General features: G+C 45.7%; 1 protein-coding gene across 2 annotated transcripts; it reads right to left on the bottom strand.

The window, feature by feature from the left end:
* Positions 1-544: 544 nt before the first annotated feature.
* LOC123831855 (uromodulin-like) lies at positions 545-5,111 on the bottom strand. Of its 2 annotated transcripts, XM_045859130.1 has the most exons (4): positions 3,806-5,111; positions 3,359-3,461; positions 2,779-2,811; positions 545-854 (listed from the first exon to the last, which is right to left on the bottom strand). In XM_045859130.1, the coding sequence occupies exons 1-4, from the start codon at positions 3,989-3,991 to the stop codon at positions 802-804; spliced, it is 375 nt and encodes a 124-aa protein (XP_045715086.1). In that variant the 5' UTR covers positions 3,992-5,111; the 3' UTR covers positions 545-801. The 2 variants fall into 2 exon arrangements, 1 of the variants encoding a protein (XP_045715086.1); XR_006787976.1 differs by lacking the exons at positions 2,779-2,811; positions 3,806-5,111 and having other exon boundaries at positions 3,359-3,797.
* Positions 5,112-16,869: the final 11,758 nt, after the last annotated feature.

The raw sequence follows: 16,869 nt of genomic DNA, 5'->3' as shown, positions 1-16,869 counted from the left end.
ATGAGATTCTAAATAATGGTCAGGGTACTATATTATATGGATACGTTTAATTGTAATTATGAAATTGAATAGCTCTTGCCTATTCTGCAGGAAAAAGATATAGGACCAGGTGGCCAAGACCTAGGAACTTACCCTGGAACAAAAGTCAGAGTCCCCATGTTGAAGCAAAGATCATCTAGTCAAACTCTTTCATTTTACATATGGGGGAAGAGAGACCCATAGAGGAATAAGTGACTACACACACACACACACCATTCCTCATATAAACTCTGTGGTTAGATTATATAGAAAAGGAGTCATATAGCCCTGGCTGCTGTGGCTCAGTGGATTGAGCACCAGACTGCAGACCAAAAGGCTGCTGGTTTGATTCCCAGTCAGGGCACATGCCTGGGTTGCAGTCCAGGTCCCTGCCTGGCTGGGGGCCTGTGAGAGGCTACCAACTGATGTTTCTCTCCTATATTGATGTTTCTCTCTCTCTTCCTCCTTTCCCCTCTCTCTAAAAATAAATAAGTAAAACCTTAAACAAAAAAAGAGTCAGACAAAGTATAATTCCCTGCTGTTTATTGGGCATACGTTCTGCTCTGCCCCCTGCCAAATGGAGAGGCTCAATCTTGCCCTTGAAAAGTATCAGAGATGGGAAGGGGAAAATTGGGTGAAGAAACATGGCTTGAGGCTCAGTAGCCACATTCCTTACCAAACAGTAATTTTCTCTCCCTAAATCTTCTTCCACCTCACCTTTCCTTCAAGCAACTAAGCTAAAGGCCAAGGGCTAGTGTTGGAGCATATATCCCGGGCAGGATTTTATCCTTGTATCCACCCCATCACCATCAGAAGAAAAATAGCCATCCAGGCTCCTGTAGGAAAGAAAGAAATAATTATGAGATTTGAGAACCTAGAAAACTTTAGGCTTAGATATTCCGCTTTGGGGATTACTTAGTAACCTATTCATTCACTCTTTTTTTTTTTAACCCTCCCCAAGGACATACTTATTGATTTTATGGAGGAGGGGGCAGAGAGATAAACACTGATGTGAGAAATACTCATCAGTTGCCTCCTGGGGGTGGAATCCACAATCTAGGTATGTGCCCTGACCAGAGTGAGCAAGCCCACAACCTTTTTGGTGCTCGGGTTGAGCCACCAGCCAGTGCCATTTATTCTTTAAACAAAACTTTCCTGGGACTGACTTCATGCCAGTCCCTCCATTAGATTGGAGGTGAGGCAGATGGAGATGAGAGATGAAATTCGCTAATTCTATGAGGATCTCACTCAGCTCCCACCCCACTGTGGTCACATGCCTAGCCCTGTATCTTAAAATTTCAACCCCTATTCTAAATCATTTCTGGAGAATCTCAGGTTCTGATGAGGTATAAAACTCTACTGTGGACAAAAAAGGAGTTCTAAGTTAACCTAACAGGGTGATCTGACCATAAACTCCTAACTGGGCAGGTCTTGCTGGGTAGGCAGCCCCAGGCATATGACTCCTCAATAAAAGCTTTATCTTTGCCTTAAGCAAGCCCCATCCATTGTTTTTTGTGCATTTAGTTTACTGCACCTTTGAAATAAGCATAACCACCTCAAGAGAGCACAATATCTTGTTGACTACCCTATAGTCCAGTCACCACCTGTTCCCTTCTCAATCTTAAATTCATAAGAGAAACTACAAAACTGTATTTCTCTGTATTTGAGATCTTGCTTCTCAGCAATTGCCATTAGTTGTGGCAAAAAAATAAGTAAATAAACTAAAAAACAACAACAAACAAAACCCCACAAAAAGAAGGAAATAGACTTCCAGTAAGTCCAGGAAGCTCAGAGAGTCCCAAAGAAATTAGACCCAAGGAGGAATATACTGAGACACATCACAATTAAATTACCCAAGATTAAAGATAAGGAGAGAATCTTAAAAGCAGCAAGAGAAAAGAAGAGAGTTACCTACAGAGGGGTGCCCGTAAGACTATCAGCTGTTTCTCAAAAGAAACCTTACAGTCCAGAAAGGGTTGGAAAGTATTCAAAGTCATGAAAGGCAAGGACCTACATACAAGATTATTCTATCCAGCAAAGCAATCATTTAGAATGAAGGGCAGATAAAGTACTTCCCAGATAAGGTCAAGTTAAAGGAGTTCACCATCACCAAGCCCTTATATGAAATGTTAAAGGGACTTATCTAAGAAAAAGAAGATTGAAACTATAAACAGTAAAATGACAAGAGACTCACAACTATCTACAACCAAACCTAAAAAAAACAAAAGCAAACTAAGCAAACACCTAGAACACGAACAGAATCACCAAAATGGAGATGACATGGAGGGTTATCAGTGGGGAGGGGGAGGAGAGAGAATGGGGGAAAAGGTACAGGGAATAAGAAGCATAAATTATAGGTACAAAGTAGACAGGGGAAGATTAAGAATAGTATGGGAAATGGAGAAGCCAAAGAATTTATATGTATGACCCATGGACACGAACTAAGGGGAGGCAATGCTGGTGAGACAGGGAGTGCAGGGTGGAGGGGGATAAAGGGGAGAAAAACAGTGGGACAACTGTAATAGCATAATCAATAAAATATACTTAAAAAACATAAAAATTCTCTACAGGTTTGGATGTTCTTACACTGACACTATGACTATCTCACAATAACTCATGTACTGCTAAGGAGGTTGAGGCTCCAAGAGGGTAACTGACTTCTCCCAAGTCACAGAGTTGAGCAGAAACAGGATCCAGGAACAGCACCTGCCAGAACCGCGTGCGCAGCCCCAGGCCCTGGTGCCATCCTTGTGTACCAACCTGCCGAACTCCTGCTGCTGGAAGCACTGGACGCTAAAACCACACAGAAAGAAAGATTGAAAGAAAGATTAAGCTTGAGGAGCCATCCGGACAGGATATGGGCAACATGCTCCCATCGACATTGGGCAAAAAGCTGACCCCTTTTTGAAGCTGGGACTCACAAGGGTGTAATGATGAACCTTCTGCCTCTAATAAGAATAGATTTACTAAGGAGACAGGCTTGCCCTTGAGGGTGGGATCTTGAGAGGGCTTGAGACCAGCAAGGAGGATTTACGAAATCTCGCTGGCACAAGGGACTAACAGATTAGGAGAGAAGTGCTCCGCTGTGGCAGCAGGAAAGGTGAGAAATGGAGAACGGAAGCAGAGACGACTCAGACTAGGAGTTGAATGAGTAGCAGAAGGACCTTTCCAGAGCACAGGGGCAGGCCAGGAGGATATGGGCCTAGGGAGGAGACTTGGATTTAGGAAGGAGTGAGAGGGCATGAAGGTAGGAGGGGCCCTAGTGAAGGGTCAGGTGTCAGAGCAAGTCAGTGAGAGCTCTGGAATGGAAGTTGGAAAGGCTCCCAGAAGATCCAGTTACCGCTTATTCGGATGGGCCCGAACACCATCCGGCCCACGCCGCTCTCCGAGCGCCTGCGTGCCCAGGCTCCATTCTTCGCAGGCGGATTCTTCAGACTACAGGTCTGTCGGGACACCAGCGTGAGGGTAGCGAGGCCCCTTCCCACCCCAACAGGATCCGGCCTCTGCGGGAGGCTCCAGACAGCCCCCGTGAGTTCGCCAATCCGCTAGACCCTGGGCTCCCGTCGCGGTATAAGTCAATCACCTCCCCAAGCTGCCCCTCAGCCCCGCCCTTGGCAAGTTAGGCCACTGTCCCGCCCCGTCTTCTACGTCCCCGAGTCTTTCCCCCAGGATGACCGCATTGCTAGGCGTCCGGCTCCCTGCTGGCCGCGGGGAGCTGAGACCAGGCAGGGCTGCAAGGACGGCCAGGAGCCCCCACCGCCTACCCCCACCCAAGCTGTTCGCTCACCGGCTGGCATGGGCGTCCCGCCTGCTTGTCACACAGGGTCACTCGGCCATGCAGGTAGAGCATATCGCTGTTCAAGCGGAACAGTTTGAAGGCCAATGTCACCTCCAGAGAGGCCCCGTTGTCCCGCAATCCCCAGAGCAACCGGTGGCTGACTGGACAGCTGTGGGGAGAGGCAGCGTCACTCATTTATAGGAGCCCCGGCTCGGGGCCCCGCAGTGTGGATGGACAAACACCGAGGTCTCCCTTTTGTGCTTGTCCTGTATGTTTGTAGGTGCTGGGTCTCTTACTAAGAACTTTATGTGCGTTATTTCATTTCATCCTCACATCAATCCTAGGAGCAAGACAATAGTTTGCCTCCTTCCCCTTTCTTTTCTTTTCTTCCTTAAAACAAAAACAAAAACAAACTTCTCTCCCCCGCTGTCTTTTCCTTTCTTCTCCTCCTCTTCCTCCTTACTATTATTATTTTGATAGTGTGGTGGTGGTAATTCATGGTGAGGTGACCCTTTATTTTTCTTCATTATCATTTCCCCCCACTAAGGCTCTGTCCTTTCAATAAAGTTTGTTTCCTGAATGAGCATAGTTCATCAGTGACCCCTTATTACCAACATCTGCTCCAAATTGAAAAGGAAATCTCAGTTACTGGTGGCAATTGTAGGGATTGGTGACAGTCTTGACAGACATTAAATTCTGAAATAAGGAATTCAGAGATCGTGATCTGAACTGTCCACAATATTAGCATAGTGACTTTTTCTGAGGTGACAATAACCTAAATGTAACTGCTTCACCGTAACTGGTAATAGTTGGATAGACCTGTGGTGTAGAGGCCATGGATAGAAATGCATTCTTACATAGCTCTGTTGTAGATGCTTGGAAAAATTAGGGAACGCGAGTGAACAAAACAGACCAACACCTCCTATTCTCTTGTGGGCGAGAGGAGACAGACAATAAATAACTTAATTAAAAAAGTAAATGATCTCATGTAGTACAGTACATAGTTTGGAGGTGATGAGTAGATAGAAGAAACAAGTAGGGATCTAGAGTGGATGAGTGCAGGGTAGTCTGCAGTTTTAAAAAGCATGGGCGGGTAGCAACGGTGGCATTTTAGCAGACTTAAAGGAGATGAGAGTTTTCCATGTGGGTACCAGTGAGTTGAGCACTCTAGGAAGAGAAACTAGTCTATGCAAAAAACCTGAAAAAAGAAAAGGCAAGAAAAAAAGAAAGAAAAAGCCTAAAGGACAGCAAACTACTTTCCCACTGAGTTATTCAGTGGGAAAGTCCCACTGTCCATTCAGATGCCACCTCCTGTGGGCACTGGGGAGTCACCCCTCTGGTCTCTACCCAAAGCTTAGTTAGTCTTTGTGACCTGGGACTTTTATTCTAGGGCTCAAGCTCACCATCAATAAATCCATTCCAGTTTCCCCCTGGATGAACCCTTTCTTTTTTAAAGATGGGGAAACTGAGGCTCAGAGAGGTTGAGTAGGTTACCCAAATTTCTTCAGGTGGCAGCCTGGCTCTAGTGCCCACCCGTACCCTAATGACTAAGTTCTATTTCCTCCTGAAAAAGGAGGAATTACACGCCAGGACAGACTTAGTGTTTCAGAACCTGGACAATGGAGCATGAATAGAACAAAAGTGTGTCCTTGGTCAAGTCGTTTAAACTCTCTGAAACTTCTCTAATCCCTTCATCTCTAAAGTGAGGGAAATAATATTTCACAGGGCTGTTTCAGGAATAAATGAGGTCATGAATGATTTGCTGTACTCTGTAAAGACTTGTTAATATTAATTAAATACAATCTAGAAGTCAGGAGACCCAGCTCCTTTTCTAGACCATCAGTTGTTAAGAGTAAGGACTTCGCCTTACCTATCTTTGTGTTCCCAACACTTAGTAAGATTGGCCACTTACAAACTGTGTGACCTGAGCCTGTCTCACCATCTATAACATAACAAAAATACTACTTCATACAATGTGTTGTAAGCCTTAAATGAATTAATATATGTGCAGTGACTTGAACAGTGACTCGCCAGGGAGTAAATGCTATGTCAGTATTAGCTATTATTAGCTATTAAATGTAATGCATGTCAAATGTCTAACAGTGTACAGCACTCTGAATGTTAGGGTTTGTTTTTTGTTTTTTTTTACTTTTATCCCTGTAAGCCCCCAATAATTGAGCAAAGAATAAAAGGAATGAATGTCATTTACTGGCTGTAATCTTGGACAGACCTGAATTTCCCTACACCTTAATTTAATAATCTACAAAATGGGAATAATAATAATACTTGCATTCATTCAACAAACATTCACTCAACAGTTACTTCCTCCCAGTGTTTATGTACCAGGGGTACAGAGGAGAGTGACAGGATCTGTGCTCGTAGGTACAAAAGAACCCAGCACAAATCATAGTCCACGGGCTAGTCTGGCACGGGCAGGAGGTTACCAGGCCTGACAGACACTTACCTCTCCTTCACAAAGTGATGGGTGGCCTTAGCAGCACCTGTCATGAAGATGCTGGTGCTGGCAAAGACCTCATTGGCCACCAGGGCAAATCTGTCTGGATCACTGCTTGTGTCTCTGAGGACCACGTAGAGAGGCTTGCCAAGGGGAGATGGTCTGTTCTCAAGTGGAGACAAGAGCTCAGGGTCTGTGAAGATGCCCAGGATGACGATGGTGTCCCCAATCCCCGGAACATGGATGGTGCTATATCTGGAGAGGGACTGGAATGAGACCCCAGAGGGGGACCCCATAGGAACGGACACCCACTTCATTTCTGCCTTGCACCCAAAGTCACTGAGCACTTGTAGCTAGAGAGAATAAGGCAGGGGGAGGAGCAAATCTGCTAAGCTTCCTCCTGGACCTCCTAAAAAGTGAGGGCCCTCCTCATAGATCCCCAGACCTAGGACCCTTGAAGCTATCCAAGCCATCCTATTACATGGTGATTTACATAAACAACCCATAACACATTACTTCATAAAAGCATCTTTTTTTTTCTTCCACGAATGCTTCAAGTCTTGATCTAACAGGTTTCCATGGTTGGTGGGTGGTCATGGAAAACTGTCATCCTGAGGGTGCTGACTCCTTTTGTCTGGATTAGACATAGCAATGGGAACTCAGGAACCCCCACAGGGCCCAGCCTGAGAGGCAGATGACAGAGCAGAACTCACGGGAAGGAGGTCACCGGGTAGGGGTGGGTTTGGCTGATGTTCACCACCAGAGGGTACACACAACTGAGGCTAAGCACTGTGGCGTTGGAAGTGGTAACACCAGGGAGATCCTGCAGAAGATGCTCCTCTAGCGAATAAAGGGCATGGCTGCTATTGGTCTAGAAAAGACAGGGAGGCAGCTGTTACTCTCGGGTCTCCTGAGGAAACTTCCCATCTTGATTGGCTGCAAGTTGTTTATTTAAATAAAAGTAGTGACCCAACTTTACTGAGCATGTGGCTGTATGCCAGGCACCGTGGCTTGACCGTGATTCTCCGAGGAGGGCTCTGTTATCAGTCCCATTTTACAGAAGAGCAAACTGAGGCTTAGAGAGTTAAAAGGCTTGCTGAAAGCAAGTAACAGAGCCAGAATTTAACATCTCTCTGATTCTAGAGCCCATGTTCTTAACCTAGGTGCCAGTGGTTCTCATATATCATTGTGTATTTTAGAATCCCTCAGAAAAAAATAAATAAAAGAATTGCTAGGGTGTTTGGGAAATTGCCAAGTCCTGGTCTCTATTCCAATATTCATATATTTTTTTGATATTGAAACCAGAAAAGTCAGCATTTGTTCTGCTTGTCCCTATCAGAACCAATAAGTAGAGACAAGGATTGAATATTTATGGGCATGTTATTCAGATCTGGTGATCTGAGAAGATGGCGGGTTATGTACCCTAAAAACAACCTTAACATCTTATTTCAAGCCAACCTTTTTATGAGGAGAAGAAAAGGATAGGTAAAGGGCTTGGGAAAAAGTTTAATCGGAGAAGAGTCGCAGCCCATGGAGATTTTCCTAGTATTTCTTTATCTGATGACCAACAATTTTTTATCTGCATCATGGATATTCCTTCCCTGAAACACAATGGCTCAGATACCATCTCGACCCCTGGGGCACATAGGTGGACCTGCTCATGGGCCTCCTGGAGTCAGGCATTCCAGTTCCTGGAATAACAGCTTTTCACGTGTACGAGTCACTTAAGCCTATCAACTATAACTAAGGCTGAAATATTTAATTCTTGAGTTCCCCTACCAATATTTTATTGTTTCCATAAGGTTTTTAAAAAAGAATCAAAATGACTTGTTTTGTTGCTATAAAATAAAGCAGTTATTACAAAGAACACTGAGAGTTTTAGAGGCATAGCCATGGACTCAGCTATTCTGTGTTGAAACTGCCAACTTTGTTCCATGACCTAAGCAAGGAAACGCATGAATCTCTGAGGGGTGGCAGAACTAGGGAGGATGGTAGACACTGGTGGAACTAAATCACCCCCCGTATGACAATCTGATTTTCAAACCGAGTCAAAGGAGCCCCAGAGGGCATCCCGAAGAGGCGTGAAAGTCCACCTGTATGTGAGGGGGAAGTTGACCCAGCAGAACACTCTTCCTCCTCCCTCATTCAGTCAGAGCCAAACTGCTTCCACATACTTATTTTTACATTCGGCATTTATGTAAGATTTCTTCCAAAGAAAGGAGGCAGCAGCCCTGGTGAAGAGTACAAACAAGCTCTGTTAATAACTAACCATGAGAGTTAGGAACATCCCTCAACTAAGATTGCTGATCTTAGATTGCTCATCTGTAAAATGGGAACTTCACAGGATTATTGTGGAGACTTAATGAGATAATGCATGTAAAAAAAGACTGACCCACAGCACATAGCATGTGCGTGATAGGAAATGAATAAATATTGATTGTGGTTGTTATTTTAAGGGTTTTATAAAATTAAATGGTTTTGTAAGTAAATATAAAAGGTTTCATGACAGAGAAGTTTGGAAACCAATATCCCTATTCATCAAACACAGTACCCAAGTATAAGCACATTCCCAGTATGATGGGGGATTGGTCTTTCCCCCAGAAAAGACTGGCCTCAAGGCTAAGACTTGTCTTAGTTTTGGAGAATCATTCCTCAGCTAGATGAAAATAGTCACAACTGGAGCCCAGTCATTGCTTTCCTAGCCCCACCCCACCACACACACCTGCCCCACCTTCCTACCAGGTGGCCCCTCCCAGCTTGCTTACAGAGAGGCGGAGTCCACAGGTACCCTCCTTCTTCTCCATCCTGAAGACTTGGGCACGGAGACCTTCCTCTATCTCGCTGACATTGGAGCATCCTGAGAAGGCACCTTCCCTCAGGATCCAATGGCGAGCCTTCAGGAAGCAGCTTCTCAGGACCACCTCAATTTTCTGTGGCTTGCAGTGCAGGGCCACCAATACTCCGGACAGTTCTGCGGGAAGACAAGAACCAGGGCAAGGGCCCTCTGAGGCTGCTGGGATGATGCCATGGGAAGGGATACTGGTTCTAATGTGGGTGGAAGAGACACTGTGGGGCTATTAGCCCAACCCACAATGACTCCTTTAAACAAAGACTCTCCCTCACAGGAGGTGAGATCCCTGTACCATGATTGCACCAGGGGACGCAGCCTGAGATGATCCATGTGCAGTTTCTTTCCCAGGAACTGGGCCTAAAAGGGGATGGTATCAAGCCTGAGAGTCATGAGGCTGCCTTGTTGGCTGAGAGGCAGGAAAAGCCTGTGTGTGGAGAGAGAAACTAAACAGATGCAGGTGCCCAATGGGAGAAGCAAGATTGAGAAGGGAGAGAGGCGACCTCCTGGTTCCTGCCACTTTCACAATTCCAAGTCCTAGTCCCCGGAGAACTTGGTTGGAGCCTTGGGTTCCATCAGACACCCTTATAATAAATTCTCCTGTTTTCCCTTAGCCAGCCCAGTTGGTTTCTGTTACTTATGTGGCAAGATTATTTTTGACGATATTAATTTATTTTGTCTTTGATTTTCCTCCCACTCCAAAAGGTAGCCTGGGCCATGGGGTTTTTTAAGAGACTTAAACTGCTTGAAATTAATGGCTCTTCCTGTCTTATAAAAGCCTAAACCCCGAAGAGGCAGAGCTGAGGGAGGGGGTGGAGGGAGCTCCTTTAAGAGCCATGAGGGGGAAGGGTCAGAGTCTTCAAGTCCTCTTCAGGACTTTTTAGTTTTGTGAGCCAGTGGATTTTGTTTTATTTCGCTTCATGTTTTCCAGTTTTTGAAATGTACTTACTTACTTTGCTCAAGCCAGTTCGAGTTGGTCTTCTATCATTGGCACCACAAGGTGTCCTGACAGATGTCAAACACCGGTGCTTTTTGGGTGAGGAACGAGAAAGTAACACTTAACCCTGTCTTTCTTTCTGTGCCTGCTCTCTTGCTTCCTGTTGTATTTGGGATGAACTGCTTAATGGCTAGTCACTAAAAAATAATGGAAATCCTATTGTAAAACATGTCTGGACTTGCTCCATCATTTTGAATTTAAGTATTTTTTTCCTTTTCTTTTTATTTTTTAATTTTTTAAAAGATTTGATTTATTTATTTTTAGAGAGGGAAGGGAGGGAGAAAGAGAGAGAGAGAGAAACATCAATGTGCAGTTGCTGGGGACCGTGGCCTGCAACCCAGGCATGTGCCCTGACTGGGAATCGAACCTGTGATGCTTTGGTTCACAGCCCGAGCTCAATCTACTGAGCTATGCCAGCCAGGGCTTTTTTTTCCTTTTCTTTTTAAAAAAGCTCACTGTCTTTATCTTGGTAGCATGTTTGGTCAGAGAGACAGGCAGCAATTTAAGAGCAGGTACTTTGTACCAGTGTGTGTTGGTGGGTGTGGCAGAGTTTAAGCCAATCACATACATTTCTGCTATTGCAATTAATACAATGTGATGCGGAATGCCAAATAATAATATTAATAAGGGCTAACGCTCAAGCTCTAACACTATGAAATAAATGTGCTCTTATTGTTCCCATAAGAAGAAAATGAGGGATAATTCAAACTCAGGTAATCTATCTTACAGAGTCCATGTTCTTACTCACAGGGAAAAATTAACATAAAGAAGCCATCTTGGTCCTTGGCTGCTGTGGCTCAGTGGGTTGAGCACTGGCCTGCAAACCAAAGGGTCGCTGGTGCAATTCCCAGTCAGGGCACATGCCTGGGTTGCAGGCCAGGTCCCCAGTAGGGGATGCTTGAGAGGCAACCTCACATTGATGTTTCTCTCCCTTTCTTTCTCCCCCTGCCCTCTCTAAAAATAAAGAAAGAAAATCTTAAAAAATAATAAGAAGAAGCTGTCTTGGGCCCTGGCCAGGTAGCTCAGTTGGTTGAAGCATCATCCCAATATACTAAGGTTTCAGATTCGATCCCCAGTCAGAGCACATACAAGAAGCAACCAATGAATGCATGAATAAGTGGAACACCAAATCGACATTTTTTTCCTCTCTCTCTCCCCTCCTGCTTCCTCTATCTAAAAATCAATAAATAAAAAAAATTTAAGAGCTGTGTCATTCTTAATGAATGAGAACAATGATATACTTTATACTTTCTGTGGATGGACATATGCAGCATTGTGAGAGTGAGCACAGAAACCTCAGTCTTACCAAGAGACTACGATGACATTTGAAAACTCTCTACTGCCCTGACAGGTGTGGCTCAGTGGATTGAGCAGTGCCCTGTGAACCAAAGGGTTGCTGGCTTGATTACTGGTCAGGGCACATGCCTGGGTTTCGGGCCAGGTCCCCAGTTGGGGGTGTGTGAGAGGCAACCAATCAATGTATCTCTAGCACATCGATGTTTCCCTCCCTCTGTTTCTTCCTCCTTTTCCATCTCTCTAAAAAATAAATAAATAAAATCTAAAATTAAAAAAAAAAACCCTCCACTGAGCCACCTCATACTCAGTTTGACTAAATCTCCCAAATCCTCCCTGAGTGGGACTTGTCATCCTGGTCTTTTCTACCTGCCCAGCACTGTTCAGCTCTTGTCTGAATTCCCAGTCCTCTGCAACAGAGGATACTCCAAGGTGCTGTGCAAATGTTCCTCAACACAAGGAACAGGGGACAGACATGATTCTGGGGACAGACACTCTTGGAACATGCATGCTACAATCTGCTTTAAAAATCTGACTTTTTAGGGAGTCACAGTGAACAGTGGAATATTACAATTTCAAGGCTCTGAAAACTCTTGCAGTCAAGAAATAGTTTTGTATAATCCAGTATTTCCCAAGTATATTTGACAACAGCACCCTTTTTGTTCATCTAATGTCTATTGAAATCCCATAGCGCTGGTGTCCCACAAAATACATTTTGGAAAATACTGGCCTATTGACTAAGCACTGCTCAGTTTTGAAGGTAATAAAAACTTCATCCCAAGGCTGGATTATCCAGTAGACCAGAGCAGGAGTGCAAAGAGACATTTTTTTAAGGAATTTGATATTTAGAAAAGCAGAGTAGTTATTTTAGGAAAATCAGAATTATATTAAATTTGGATGTTTTGGGGGTTAGAATGATTTCAACTGTGGCACACGTTCGGGGCACACTGTCATCTCTTTGGTTCCCAGGGCCCAGAACATGTGGCACAAGAGATGACACATGTTCGGGGCACACTGTCATCTCTTTGGTTCCCAGGGCCCGGTTTCCACCCTCCCAGAGGGCGGGCCTGGGCGTTAGTTGCACCACCTGGGGGAGGCCCTGTGAGGCCAGCCTTTCTATGTTATCTGCCACGCAGGTCTTGCCGCGACTGCAAGATTCTGGCCTCCCTTTCCTGGCTCGGCCCTCCAGGACTCTGCTGTGGCTACAGCCTTTGTCTCTGGTAGGTCATCAGCTCCTTCCCCCGGGGCGGTTTCCTCTCGGGCCAGTAGTGAGAGTCTTAGGGGCAAGGGTGGGCAAACTCTTGCCACCTCTGCTACAGACTGACCCTTGTGTCCCCCGAGCCCGTGGGTGAAACCCTAATATCCAAAACTATGGTATTAAGAGGTGAAGCCTTTAGAAGGTAATTAGGTCATGAGGGTGGAGCCTTCATAAATGGGATTAGTGTCCTTATAAAAGGGACACCCCCCACCCCAGCTCTTGTTTGCCCCTCCCACACTGAAGAAGGCAGCTGTCTATGAACCAGGACACAGGCTCTCACCAGACACCAGATCTGCTGGTGCCTTGATCTTAGACTTCCAGCCTCCAGGTCTGTGAGGACTACATTTCTTTTGTTTATAAGCCAACCAGTGTATGCACTGTGTTGTAACAACCCTGACTTACTAAGTCCTGAGGCCCAGCTCTCTGTCCTCTGACTGGAGATCACCTTTACCCGGATGGAATCCTTAGATGCCAATGTCTGACGGAACCTCACCCGCCCTCCCATTCCCTCTGGGTCTTCGCAGTGTATGGGGTCCACTCTGGCCCCCACCTCTTCTTTGCTGTCCTGATGTGAGTTCCTCAGACTTACCTGAGTGAGTGTAGTAGCTGTCATTGCACATACAGACTCCCTTGCTGTCTAGGTACTCGTCTGAAGCACAGGCTCCTGCTCCGGAACTACTGGTCTGGGTGGGCTTCGGGGAAGCTTCACTGGCCCCAGTCATGGCAGGGGGGTTTGTTGTCCCTGAGGGGCTGGGGACAAGGGCTGTTGAATGAACAGCTGTTATCTCAGGTGGCTGGGCTGTTGCAGGGCCAGCACTGGGGGCTGATTCCACCACACCAGAGGGTGTCTGTGTGGTGATGCTGTGACGTGTTTCAGACAGCGTGCCCATTGTGGGGGCTATTGTTGGGGTTGGGGGTTGTGCAGCTGTAGTTTCCCCTTCCTGAGTTCCAGACATGGTTGTCCCGAGAACAGTTGCTCCCAGGCTGGTCAGTGTTAGTGAAATGGTGTGGATAACTGTGCTGGTTGTCATGGGTGGAGATCCTTTCACGTCAGTGATTTTGTTCAGTGTTGTTGGGGATATTGACTTCTTGGAGATAGTGGTTGCCATGGACACTGGTGATGTAATGTCATTGCCTGTTGTGCTTAAAGCTGTTAGAGCTCTGAGAGTGGATGACTTCTGAGAGTCAGTGGATACTGATGTTTCCAATATATTGACCGTGGGACTTGGTGCTAACGGGGCTGCAGCTGAAGCTCTCTGATTCTGCTCTGAGGTCTCATCTGAAGTGGCCATAGTGGATGAGGCTGTCCTTCCCTGTTCCTTCAATGTAGAAGTCACCATGGAATTTGACAGTGTTGTGCCCTTGGAGGCTGTGATGTTAGCTGTATGTAATATCTCCTCCTGAGGGTTATGTATTGCGGTTGCCCACCCAGTGGACCCAGCAGAGTTGTAGGCTGGCAGTGAAGTTGAAATTGTAGCTGGTGTTGTATGCGTCTGGGCCTCAGCTGTTGCTGCCCTCCTGCTTGTGACTGAGGTGTTAAGTGGAACTGTAGGGGTGTTGTCTCTCTGACTGTTGGGAAGAGCTGAGGATGCATCTGAACACATTGTGGTTTCCTTAGGTGTGGAACTTGTTACAGCTGACTCACACCCCCAGTTGGTAATAATGCCTGTAAAACAAACAAAAAGAAACCAACACACCTGTTCCCTCCACCAATTCAGAGTTCTTCTCAGATGTTCTTACTTACCAAGTATCCTTGCTGGAAGATTCAATAAAAATAACATTAACGCCAACCACATTCGATGTATTCATTTATTTATGTGCCAGCTCTGTGAAATAGATCTCAGATGATACATGTCAAGGAGGTCAATTTAACTAAAGCGGGCAACTGTCTCCTTCCACTCAATGACTATTCGAGACTCAGAATCAGAAAAGACAGAAATCTGTTATCTCATTTGGTCTTCGATTTCTTGATACCTTTTGATGTATTTCCTATTGCATTGACTATGAGTCTAATATTTAAAGACATACAGTTTTTTATACGACCTGACCCCTAGTTGCAAGCCATCAGCTTTATTGAGTGCAAAAGCAGTCAAGGATAGTTTTGACATCGTTCAATTTCCACCTTGTCTGAGTAAGGTGTTGCTCCGATGAGCATTGGTTCATTGAGTCCTCACAACCAACCTGAATTTAGGACAATTATTTCTACTAATCAGACGGAGAAACTGGGCCCAAACAGGTCACACAGCCAGGAATGGTGGCGCTGTATTTGAAACCAGGTTCGTCAGACCCTAGAGCCCTGTGTCTTCCCTACTATGCTTCACTGCTTCACAAAATCACAGCTTCATTCACTCTCTCTAGAGAGAAGCGCCCAGCTCGGACCCCTGGAAACCTTCCTCTTTTCCCTGGGCAATGGGCAGAAATAGGCCCATCACCTGATGCCCTGTCATTGCATTCTTGGCAGTTGTCAAAGGCCTAATGCAGAAAACTGGAGGTGACCCAACCCAGGTGACAGGCTCATCATTCCCACAACCTAGCTTTGAGAAGGCACTGACCCTTGTCTCCAACTTTACCCGTGTCTGGCACCTGCTCCTTCCACACCCAACTTTCTTCCAGCCCTGTGAACACATAAGAGGTCACAATAGGGCAGGGAAGCTAGCCAGGACACGTAGGAAGAGTAGGGGGATCTATGCTTTAGACCTGGTTCTATTAGCGACTTGTTCTGTGATCTTGGGAAAGATCCCACTTTGCTCAGTGCCTCCATGTCCCCTTCAGTGCGGTGAGGGACTTGGGCTCAATGTTGGAGGAGCCCTCTAAACTCTGGTGACCCAAGGGTCTATTTGCTACAAAAGTCCAGGCTAAAATGAGCAGATGTATTACTACAGGGGTGTTAAGTTTTTATTTGCAGGGAGAGATGTTTCCATTGGACTTAATTTTATGGGTTTTTTTCCATGTGGTTAACCAGTTGTCCCTGCCTCCCTATGGAAAAGTCCATCCTTTCCCCACTGACTTGCCATGCTACCTCTCATTATGTATCCAGACTGATTTCCATGCCCTCGTTCGCATTTCATTGGTTCACTCTTGTCTATCCCGGGACCAACACCATGCTATGTTGCTGTTACTTTAATGTAAATCTCAGTATCTGGTAGAGTGAGTCTCCTGTCTTGTTCTTCAGAATTATCTTGGCAACGTTGGCCTTTCATTTTTCCTTCTATATATTACAATCTGTATATTCAGTTATGATGTTGATTGGAAGTTTGCCACAGTTATAGATTTGGTGAGATTGACAGCCTTTATGATTCTGAGGTTTCCCACCCACAGCAGCTCCTTCGAGAGGAAATGGATTGTGGCTTGTGATAGAATCCAACTTCTGTGATAGGGGATAAATCACTCCATGTCTCTGAGCCTCAGTTTCCTCAACAGTAAAACAGGGATGACAACAGTATCCACCTCACTGATGGTCATAAGGATTAAATAAGGTAATGCATGCGAAGCACCTAGCACAGTACTTAGCATATACTAGGTGCTCAACATGCTATTTTGTAATAGCTATCCCTTTCTGTTCCTCTCACAAAAATTGCTATCTACTTCCTTGGCGCTTTGTCAAGGATACTACTGTTCCTGGAAAAAGTCATGGACTCACGGGAGTGGTGAAACATGCAATTTCCAGCCACCTCCCAATATCTCCAGCCATACTGTTCTAGGGGCTCAGGATCTAGGGCTGCACTCCAACCTCAGGCTCGGCGAAGCTCTTTGCTGGAGTAGGGCAGGTGAGGGCAACAGGTGTCCAAGCCCCTGGGCTCCCAGGTATAGGCCAGTGTGGAGAAAACTAGCCTGCTAAAACCCCAAGCTACAGGCCCAGCCCATAGAACAGACAAAAAGGGGGAGACAGCTGAGATGATGGACAAAATAGAAGATGTGGACAAAGACAGCATCTGGAAGAGGGTGGATGAGCAAAGCCAGGAGCCCCTTGGAGGTCATCCCATCATGCTCCTGCCTCCAAACTCATTGGTACCCAAGCCTTTTAGACAGTTAAGAGGTGGGATGGAGGATGGCTGTGGTCACATTCTAGGATCTTCCTGGGGATACTACCTGATCTTCCACCACCTTCTTCCCCTCTCTGGCCAGCCAGAAGAGGGGCTGTGAGAGTCCCCAGAGAAGGATAAATGGAAAGGGAGTATGTGGACACTCACCAGTCAGATTGAGGGTTCCATCCCCAATAAAT

Source organism: Phyllostomus hastatus, unplaced genomic scaffold, assembly GCF_019186645.2.
Source record: "Phyllostomus hastatus isolate PE091 unplaced genomic scaffold, TTU_PhHast_1.1 phas_scaffold_182, whole genome shotgun sequence".
In the NCBI taxonomy this organism is placed as follows: Eukaryota; Metazoa; Chordata; class Mammalia; order Chiroptera; family Phyllostomidae; genus Phyllostomus; species Phyllostomus hastatus.
Note: the sequence above shows the minus strand (reverse complement) of the source record. Positions and strands in the feature narration are given on the sequence as shown.

Bases quoted from the DNA above. Each gene is read 5' to 3' on its own strand.
- LOC123831855 (XM_045859130.1), bottom strand. From the start codon at position 3,991: ATGAGTGACGCTGCCTCTCCCCACAGCTGTCCAGTCAGCCACCGGTTG. The intron at 3,462-3,805 runs GTGAGCGAACAG...GTGTCCCGACAG, and splicing joins CGGGACGCCCATGCCAGCCG to ACCTGTAGTCTGAAGAATCC. The intron at 2,812-3,358 runs GTAACTGGATCT...GTGTGGTTTTAG, and splicing joins CGGGCCCATCCGAATAAGCG to CGTCCAGTGCTTCCAGCAGC.